At 37.3% G+C, this 11,417-nt stretch overlaps 1 protein-coding gene across 1 annotated transcript; it reads right to left on the bottom strand.

The window, feature by feature from the left end:
* Positions 1-2,720: 2,720 nt before the first annotated feature.
* LOC145611192 (putative folate-biopterin transporter 3) lies at positions 2,721-10,946 on the bottom strand. The gene is made up of 5 exons (XM_081666482.1): positions 9,802-10,946; positions 7,977-8,236; positions 6,602-6,697; positions 6,327-6,497; positions 2,721-3,737 (listed from the first exon to the last, which is right to left on the bottom strand). The coding sequence occupies exons 1-5, from the start codon at positions 10,175-10,177 to the stop codon at positions 3,147-3,149; spliced, it is 1,494 nt and encodes a 497-aa protein (XP_081522608.1). The 5' UTR covers positions 10,178-10,946; the 3' UTR covers positions 2,721-3,146.
* Positions 10,947-11,417: the final 471 nt, after the last annotated feature.

Here is an 11,417-nt window from a genome sequence, read left to right on the forward strand (position 1 = left end):
CTCTGCTTTATGTCAAATCGTTGCTAATAATATGTAACGGAGGTAGTAGAAGAAGAAGAGTTTTGAGTTTGGAAGTGACGTTACATTTATTGGGTGTGGGTGGGCGTATTGGGTGTGGATGGGTGTATTGCAGTTTTCGTGTTTTTACTTTTAGGGCTTTTTTTAATTGGGTTGTGTGTAATTGGGCTTTTGGGCTGCGTTGTTACACCTATCTAAGGTGTACAAGGGTGCACCTTAGACTAATTGGTTGGAACTTGGAACTGTAAAAGGGGATGCCGTGAATGAGTGGGAATAAAGATTTTTTTTTTTTATTTTATAGTACATGTTTGGGTTAAACTTCAAAAGCCCAATCATAAACTATATTAGTCCATATTCCTACATACTTAAATTTATAATTCGATTTTCGGTTTAATTCGTATCCAATTATGGTCAATCCGATCCAATCCGAAAATTTGAATTTTCAAAAAATCTCAATCCGATCCGATCCGATTTAAAATTCGGATCCGATCCAAATTGATAATTCGGTTGGATTGAATTTCGGTTTTAATCTAAATTATGGACACACCTATATAAAGTACGTAAAGTGGTCCAAAATTACACAGTAACGATACTATTTACATCATAAAAGGATCGATGATTACATCTTCAAATAGCCAAGGATGAGTTTGTTGGATACTCTTCCCCCTGCTGCCCCGTGTTTAACCATGCATCAATTTTCTTCCCCTCATTGTAAATGATATAATAAGCAAACCAGCTCCTATATTTGAAGCCTTCTGAATTTTTGTCTAATTCTGCATGATATCTATCCACAAAATCTGGGTCTATGAACAGAAGATCGCGGTCGAAACATCCCATCTAGTGGAGCCATGTTAAAGGAACTTATCTTCAATCAAACTGGGGAAAATTATGTACGGCAAACTTGTATGATAAGTGATTCTTTTCAATCAATCAATCAAAGTCTTAATTTCATAAGTGGGGTCAGTTACATGATAAGTGATTATTTTAAATAGGGTTATATAGTGGACTGTAGGCCTGTAGGGAGAAGCTAAAGTTAACTGTTCAATCTCAACATATACATTCTTAAATCTGCAAGTTTGGCAGATTAAAATGATGGGCATCTTTTACCCTTTGTCTGTAAGTATACTAGGAAGAAAAGGTAGAGGAGAGTGACAGATAATTGCTTTATCTACCAGCAATAAAGTCAGGCACGTAGAGATAGAAAAAGGAAATTTTGACTTTTGCTACCTCTAAAACACATGAACTTCACTTTTGTTACCTGGGAAAACTTTTATTTTATTTTACTACCTATCAAATGCCGTTTTTTAAAAATCCCTACCACTTAACGGAATTAGTTAGTATTTCCGTTAAGTTATTTTTTTTTTTAAAAAAAAAAACAGCCACCCCCTTAAAAAAGCCCAGCCACCCTCCCCCCTCCCCTGCTGGCGCCAGCGACCACACCTACCCCCTTACCCCCCCCCCCACCTACCAGCATCACCAGCCACACCCACTACACGCACCACCGGCACCACTACCCAAATTTTTTTTAAAAAAAATCCCCACCTTTACCCTAGAACCCGCCTAAGCCCACAACCACCACAGACCAGACCCAGCGCCACCCACCACACGCACAAACCCAGCGCCACCCACCTACCACACGCACCACCAGCACCACTACCCCCACACACGCACAGCCACAGCCCACCGCACGCACCACTACCCCCATACATGCATAGCCACAGCCACAGCCTGCACACGCACCACCACACCCACCACACGCACCACTACCCCCACACATGCATAGCCACACGCACCACCACACCCACCACACGCACCACCAAACCACCATAGCCACCACACACACCACCAGACCACCACAAACTAAAAAATAAAAAAAAAATATAATAAATTGATGGAAAAGGGTAAACATACCTTATAAATTTCAACTTTTGGTTTATATGGTTAAATTAGATCATGAAAACCCCAGAGCTGGAGTTTTCATGGTCGGATTCAACCTAAAAAAACCATTAATTGGTTGTGCCGTGGTCGAATCCGATCTAAAACCGTGGGGGGTGGGTCATCGCGCTGGACTTCAAAACCGAGGAGAGAGAATGAGAAGGGAGGAGGGAGGCGGAGATGAGAGCGAAAGAGGAGGGAGGAGGGAAGAGGGAGGAAATGAGAGAGAAGAGGAGGCTGATGGGTCTTTTTTAAAAAAACAAAAAATAATTATTTTTTGGTGGCTGACGGGTGGTAATTAGGGTGGCTAAGGAGGGAGTGGTGGCCGGAAGGTGATAGTGAGGGGCGGCTGGATCTCACTAACGGAAATACTAACTGATTCCGTTAAGTGGTAGCGATTTTTAAAAAATGACATTTGATACGTAGTAAAGTGAAATAAAAGTTTTCCCAGGTAGCAAAAGTGAAGTTCATGTGTTTTAGAGGTAGCAAAAGTCAAAATTTCCATAGAATAATGTTATACAATATACTTCCTCCGTTCTTTTATTATTGCACCACTTGCCTTTTTAGGTAGTTTCACAAATATCACCATTTCCTCTTTAGGAAAAAAATTATTTGTGTTCACATTACAAATACCCAACATACCCTTGTTTTTTCATACTTACTTCTTAGTTTATCAATATGTCACATGGACAATTTTGTATTTTTATTCTCTCTCTTACTTTTTTCCACTACCAAAATATTGATACCCAACCCCTATGGTGCAATAATAAAAAAACGGAGGAAGCACTATATTACGAAGTATTTTCTAAGCCTAAAATTGGCCTTTCTATTCTTTGCTATCTTTTACAGAGAAGTTATCATTCATTTCAAAAAAAAAAAAAAAAAAAAAGACAATTATCATTGTAATGATGTATCATACAGCACTTAGATAGGAGAATTACAACAGGTCAGCAGAGAAGTTTCTAACCGTTAATTGGTTCTTCAGCCATCATGAAAACTGATAATGTCGACTTCATTTCACCATATTTGATCATCAAGAAATGCTTACTCCAAACTGTAGAAAATTGGGCTCCATCGCGATCATACTGGTCTGCTGCCAGTTCAGTTTGCAGTAGTAAACTGCCAAAAAACACAGTGATCAACATTGATCATTACCTCTGGCATCTGAACAACAGTGAGATATAACATTTTGATCAGCTGGTATCAAGAAGAGAGGCCATTTCAAGATTATCAGTCGTCAGCATCTCAGTATCCCTTTTAGTCTTTGATATTTCTGAAGGGAGCACTGGCAAGTTCGGATCAGTTCTCGGCACCAAAAACAGCAAAAAAATTGGTGTCAACCTTAAAAGATTACGAAGTAGAACTGCAAGCCAGAGGTTCTCAAATTCTGACCGTGTTACATGTAAAAAATGCAAAACAAAACCTCCTGCCCATGTCGAGGTTAGCATTCCCACTTGGTCGATGGACATCAATAATGCAAAGAACGTTCCTTCTATCCCAGAAGGGCAAAGCTTGGAACTAAGCACAAGCAAAGGCATCCACTTAAGACGTCCTATCATATGTGAAACCCCTTCATCAATTACAATGAAGAGATAATCCGGAATGTAAAGATTCAGATTTAGACGAAGCACCAATACTAGATCCAGCATTCCTGAAGCACAATGCAGCAACTGCGTCCAGAAAAGTAAGTCATGGTAAGGGCGATTTTTCAACATATTTTGATAGAGAAGAACCCCACAAAGAGAGCCTAGTGCCCCTATGGAATATATGGATCCCACTATCTCCTGCATAAAGTAAACATGATGTTAGATATTTGAAAAATGATAGCAATATTCCACAGTCCACAATAGCATAATATAGAATTCTAGCACTCTGACATTACATAATAGTATACTATAGGAATTGATTAAGACAAATGACAAAACAAAATATATATACTTCTCAAGACTTAAGCTATATTGACAACTATACACTATGCTATTGTAGCCTCATGACCTAGCATATCTACTTCAAACTCTATACCACTCCCCCAAAAGGCCAAAACGTTCATATTCATGGGAACTAAAAGAGGGGGCAAATCAGCTGATCGAACTAATTGTATGAGCTAAATATTGTAATAAAATCAATCAATCAATCAATCAATCAATCAAAGCCTTAATCCCAAAAGTGGGGTCGGCTAACATGAACCAAATTTGATTATTCCGTGTAGTCATCAACATAAATCTTTCTCCTCCATCCCTTACGATCCAAAACTTCATCCTCACGTAAATCCATGCACTTCATATCCTTCCTCACTCCTTCCAACCAAGTCATCTTTGGTCTCCCTCTTCCTCGTTTAATCCCTCCATGGTCCCACTCTTCCACTCTTCGCACCGGTGCACCCTCGGGTCTCCGTCTTACATGTCCAAACCAACGCAGACGATTTTCCCTTAATTTATCTACAATGCCCGCCACACCTACTTTCTTGCGAATAACCTCATTTCTGATTCTATCTCTTAAAGTGTTTCCACACATCCACCTTAACATGCGCATTTCCGTAACCTCCATCTTTTTAATATGCTCTTTCTTAGAAGCCCAACATTCTGTACCATAGAGCAACACTGGTCTTATGGCAGTCCTGTAGAATTTTCCCTTCAACTTTAAGGGAATGCTGCGGTCGCATAACACTCCCGTGGCCGCTCTCCATTTAAGCCACCCTGACTTAATCCTGTGGGTCACGTCTTGATCAATGTCACCATTCTTCTGGATGATCGACCCTAGGTACTTAAAACATTCACTCATGGTCAAATCCTTTCCATCCAAACTCACCACTTCATTGCTTGTCCCCCTCTGAGTGCCAAAACGACATACCAAATATTCAGTCTTACTCCGACTTAGCTTAAACCCTCTAGATTCCAACCTTTGCCTCCATTGCTCCAACTTGACATTAACCCCATCCTTAGTCTCATCCACCAAAACGATATCATCTGCGAACAGCATACACCATGGAACCTCATCTCTAGTCATATAAAATGAGATTAGCAATAGAAAATTGCAACGTTGATAAAAAAATTAGAATAATTATACCTAGTGATATTAACATATTCTTGGCAGAGAATTATAAAATTCAGGGACAATTTTTGGATTTGTGTTAAGAAGGCCAGCTAAAGGAAGAGGATGATATTATCTAGAGTATAAAGATCTTTGCTTTCTTCTCTAGCCTACTGGATAAATCTTTAGACATGCCTCTGTTTCAAGAGTTTGCTCAGGTACAAGCAAAATATGTTATTCCGTCAAAAGATTTTGTGCGAACGCATGCCCACACACGCGCACACCCCCCCCCCCCCCCCCCCACCCAACACACAAACATGCAGTCATTAGCTAAGCCTGTATAAGAAAGACTTGAGTATTATATCATCATAAAGGGTACAACTATTAGAAAAGAACAGAAAAAAAAACCTTTGGATAAATAGTATTCTTCATTGGATGGATCGGTTTGCATATAATAATTATTGAATTGTCAGCAAAGTTTTATCACAAGGACTCACAACTGAATAGAAAATTACTGTCTTCATAGTGTCACATTTCCTATTATCTAACATCCTAAGTTCTTTATCACCAGTAAGCATGTTAAAAGGGAACTTAAATCGCAAGCAAATCAATCATTCGTCATAATACCCATTGAAAAAGCTTACAAGTTTCAGTATTGCTAAAGCTTAAAAGACAGCCATGACAGGCTCAAATAATTTTCAGAAAATAATAAATAACTATCTCACACTTTTGCAATATTAAATTGATTTTCGACAATATAACCCCTTAGTTTTCATTAATCAATATTTGAGATTCTATAACAGTTTAAAATGTTTCATGATTAAAATCTAAGAGAGCTTTAGAGTCCATAGCAACAAAATTACAAAAGTAAAGCTGACATTTTCGTTCAAGCCTCAGAGAGAACATGTAGGCCTAATGAATAAGTCTTAAGCAGTATTTTTAAGGGGATACTTGGGCTATAAGGATATTGTAAGCAGCTACCATTCAATGAAAATAATCATCACTTGTGCCACGAATTATGCCACGGAATTCCAATTTCTTGAAACTGCCATGGGAAAAAGAGTTTCCACCACAAAACCAAACAGACCACAAAAATTTATGCAACAAGTAAAATTTTTTTGGGGCAAACAATGCTGCGATGAATTATGTCTCAGGTAAACATTATTTTGACAAGCAAACAACTGTGGCACAGGTGTCACTTTGTAGTAGCTTATAATTATTGTATCCATCTATAGGGAATATTAACTACTTAAAGGTACAATATAAGAACGCCACACTTCAACAACATAGCCAAGCAGATATTGCTAAAATATAGCACACATATACACAGAGAAAGGCATTACCTTTGAGAATAATGGACCTCCCTTCCCATCTGTATACCAATAAAACAGTCCTTCATGGATGTTTATGTTAAGAGCAAGTGACGAAAACATATAAAGACATGGCTTCCAGACATGCTGGGACTTTAATGTGGTCCACATAGCTCTTACAGCATCACCAAACTTCTCATTTACCTGTTTAAGTCATTAGTCATGTATCAATTTGATCAATACAACAAAACTCTTAGAAAGGAAGAGGTTATCTTCCAAGCTCAAGGAGAATGACCGTAGAGAATTACCCTACTATAGGAGTGATTTCGCACAGGAGCGTCCTTAATTGTCAATCCAACCAAAACAACCAGTGCAGGCGGAAGTGTCAGCAGGCCAAACACACCCTATGAGTGAAAGAAAATTAGAAAAATACCTGCTATTACAACCAAATTATGGAGAGCAATAATCTAATATTAGAAGTATGAAACTGTTAGGGATGAGAGAGATGGTATTGATTCATAGAATAAAAAGAGGAAATTGGATAAATAAGGTAATAAAAAGAAACATAGTAGTGCATACAACAAACATGATATAGGGATAAATAAAAACAAAAAAGTAAACAAACAAACACAAAGGAGCCAGCAAATGATATTGGTTTGGTGAAGGAAATTATTTGACTTGAACAAGAATGGTATGAGAAAAATAGTAAACATTTGATGACTTCATAGCTCACACAATCAATGACCACTGACTTTCTTACACTTTAAAAGATTCACCTACCACAATCTTCTACTCCAGATCAATCCTGAGATTAAAATTTTCATAGAACTGCTAAATTCTCTAGGACAATGACAGTTTCCAGCCTTAAGTCCCAAACTACACGATTATTTCAGTGCATGTATAAGAATAAATTTAAAAGGGCAATGTTTCTAAATAGTTCACAGCTTTTTAATAAGAATGAAACAGAAACCTTTAACTTCTCTCATATATCTCAAATTAAGAAACTGCATTATGATCCATCAGACTTAACTTCCATTTAACTTATTTAACGCAATTTAAAAGAATTAAAAGAAGTTTAGTTACTGAAAAATGATTTGGACAATCTAAACTTCTTTGCAGTCCATGCAATGACTGAATTTTTTCAATAATTGTAAAATTGGCCTTGGCTGCCCATAAATGAGGGGAAAAAAGTGAAGGGTTTCAACCACTTACAAGCTCAGGTGAGGTTTGAATCCCAAAAAGTTACTATGCCCTAATTTCTTTTCCAAAGTGAGACAATTCACAAATGCATACACAAATAAATTTACATAAAACATGGGGTTCAAATACCCCCCCCCCCCCCCCCCCACAACAAAAATGAGTGAGAACATATGTTTTTATCATCTCAGGGATACATACACAAGAGATACGAAAAAACCTTAAACAGACCACCCTTGGCTTTGGCACCTATAACTTTCTTATAATTGGAAAATGGGGTCTGGTCTCTTATTAATATGGTGCATAGTTTGGACAGCTTATGAGTTCAAGTGGAGTTCCCTCCAGAACCGAGAAACCTCCTAAGCTAACAAAGTAGTCAAACACTCTACAGACATGTGTATACTTTACAAATTTAATATGAGGTTTCAATAATGATCTTTCACCTATCTTAAGACACATCAGTAACAAAAATAAGAAGAAACAAACCTTGGACCCAACTAGATGAACAAGAAATCCACTTATTATGAACCCTGCTAGAGCTCCAATTGAAGAGCTTAATCCAGACAAACTTTGCATGTCACTAGCAAGTGTAGGATGAGTGCTACTATTCTCAGTGATACAAGCATCTATTGTCACATCTGCTATAGCTACCCCAGCACTTCCAGCCATGAGAGACAGAACAGCAGGCACCAAATGCAGACCATCGACAATAGACAGGACAAGCATTGACGTAACTCCAAGAAACCCTGGAAGGTCAAAGATTAAATCAAGTATTAATTGATTTCACAAATGTTTGGCTACCAGGGGAATATGATAGCATGAATTGTCTGCTACCAGTTCAATATGATAACAAAACTTAGTTGTCCTTTGGTTGGAACTTGGAAGTATAAAATTGTAATTGCTAAGTAATTTGTATTGAGATTTGCTATTACATTTTAAACACAATATTAGATTTGCTACCTTGGTTATTCTTAATTATGATCTTATAAAATTAGTTGATGCTTTCTACCAGCTGCAAATGATTTTGTTAGCTAGTTTCTTCATTGTGAAAAGATATATGTGTTATATCGTGATAGATTTTAGGAAGTTGAGATATCAAGGAATATTAGGGTTAGATATTCCTATTGCCTATATATAATGTAATGTGGCCGAATATTATGAATGGGAAAATACATAAAAAAATATTTTTCCCAATATTTAACAGGTACTTCCGAGACCCCCAAGAATGCATATACTCCTTTACTTCTTTATGTATATTTTCACGGTTTAAGACAGAATATATTAGCTTTTTTAGCATTTCCCCCACCCACCCCAACCCCCTCTCTTTCACCATCTCTCGATTACCCTTTACACTATTCATCTGTTTTTGTCAGAATTGATCACTGTGGATAATTGCACATCCAAGAAATCATTAAACTTATTTTCTTGAGATCTTCACTACAGGAAATTGAACTTCCTATCGAAATAATGTTATTACTAGGTTTATGTAGGGTTAAGTTATTAATAGAGCTTACAATATTCTACTTCGTATTTCACATGAGTTTGAACTTTGTACTTGCATTGTTTACCAAAAAGACCATGCAAAATTTTATCCATTTTTATGTTTATGGAGCATCTAATGGATCATCGACAATAATCCTTGATTGCTGACAGCTCATACAACTCAAAAATCCCATTTCAGTTATAAAAATCATACATAATAGCGCTTACAATATTCCTACTTCGCATGTCACAAGAGTTTGTACTTTGTACTTGCAATGTTTAACCAAAAAGACCATGCAAAATTTTATCCATTTCTATCTTGATGAAGCAGCTAATGGATCATCGACAATAATCCTTGCTTGCTGACAACTCATACAACTCAAAAATGCCATTTCAGTAATCAAAATCATACATAAATTTTCTCAGCAAATAACTTTAAACAAATTTATCATCTGGTTCATCAATAAAGTTGATTTGCTTCATTTAACTACCATGCTGAGCAACATTTTCCAATTCAGCAATTGAAATAATCTAATGTAGTGATATCCTCATAATTGTTCACAACAACAGTTGTCATAATTAGACATTCATCACAGAACATGATTGAGTTGAGATTACATTACTATGAAATTACAAGAATTGCACACCCACTAACCCACCAAATAAACAAAAATGATACTCCATGTATGCAACTTTACGACAATTAACAAAACAACAATAACACTTATCAAGTATCAACATGTGATTTTGTCATACATTCCTAAATTATAACACGAAGCACCATTTTGCAAAAATTAAAACCGAAATGAAAAAAAAGAGGGAATCATACCAGCAAATATAAAGTATGGCCTTCTTCTATACCCAGAAAGAGGAACAACATCAGTAAGAAGACCCCACAAAGGCTTAACAACCCAAGGAAATCTAATAACCCCCATTGAAATCTGAGCTTCAGAGGGTTGAATCTTTTGTTCATCTTTCATATAATACTGCATAGTAACACGGCTTAAACCCATACTTAACCCTTGACTAATTCCATAAACTGCAATTACACCCATCACAAAACTCCAGTGTAATTCATCACATAACATGATCACCCAATTTATAGCTGACATTATTATACCCCAAATTCCTCTTTTTTTGCTCTTATTTTTCTGGGTTTGTTCGGTTTCAAGTGGGTAACTCACCCCTTCTTCTCCTTCTTCCATGGATTAAATTGAATTGAATTGATTGATCTTAGATTATTGAGGATGACATTTGGGGAAGAAAGGTGATAACCAGTTAAGGAATTAGTGTTTTGTGAATTGGGTATGTAGTAATTTTGTCATTGGATGTTAAATTTTAATTGAAGTGCAATGTTGATTGTTGCAGGCAAGAGGAAGACGAATGATCCGAGTATGTAACGGGTTTGGTGTAAAACACCACCTAAAGTACCTAATCCCACTACTGGAGTCCTGTCTCTCCAAATTATTTCTTCAATATGTTAGTTAACACATTTTTTTGGAAAATTTGTCAAAAATAAGCTAACCTTTGCGTGGTTAGCTTCAAATAAGTCAACCTTTCGATTAACTCAAAATAAGTCGACTATTATGAGGTCTTTTCATTTAGTAGGCCAAATGACCTACAGCCTACCAAACAGGTCATTTATTTGTATAAAATTACTTTATTAAATCTAAGTAAGTGTTTAACTATAATTATATTAAATAAAAAATTATAAACAAAAAAAAAAATCATATCCTTAAAAAAATCATAAAAATAAGAATAAAAAATAATTATAATAAAAATCTCAGCCATCCCCTGACAGTGGCCGGCACCGGCGACTCCATTCCCCTCTCGATCTTTCCCCCACTCATGACACGCTACTCCGTTAGCTTAACAATTTCCTATCCCCGTTGGTCACTTCCTGACCCCTACCCTCGATAAGGCAACACCACCTATTTCCTCCTATCTAAAACTGCCCCCTCTCCCCGTCCCCCTCCTGAATCGCCCCACTCCCCCTTCCCCACCCAGAAACGTAACTTCAAAATGCTAAACCCAACCCACGAAATCACCCTAATCGAGTTTAATTGGGTGTCGTTTCAGGTGGTTTCGTGGGCTAGGTTTAGGGTTTTGGAGTTGGGGGCTGTTGAATTGGGGGAGGGGGGTTGATCAGGTTCTCAAGGAAGGAAAAGGGAATGAGGAATGAACAGGAAAGTCAGGTTGAGGAAGTGGGAATTGCGAAAGGGGTAGGGAGGGGGAGGAGGTGGGGTCGACAATCTCGTCGCCGGCGACAGGGGAAGGAAGCAGTCGCCGACCGCCGGCTGCTGGCAGAGGGGAGGGCTGGTGTGGGTAGGTGGAGGTGGCTGGGATTTTTTTTTTAATATTATTTATTTAATTGTTAATTATATATGTTTCAAGATTTTTATTTAAAATTTTAATTGAAAAAAGTTTTTATTTCATTAATTAATT

Source organism: Chenopodium album, chromosome 24 (genome assembly GCF_948465745.1).
Source record: "Chenopodium album chromosome 24, dcCheAlbu1.1, whole genome shotgun sequence".
Classification (NCBI taxonomy): Eukaryota; Viridiplantae; Streptophyta; class Magnoliopsida; order Caryophyllales; family Amaranthaceae; genus Chenopodium; species Chenopodium album.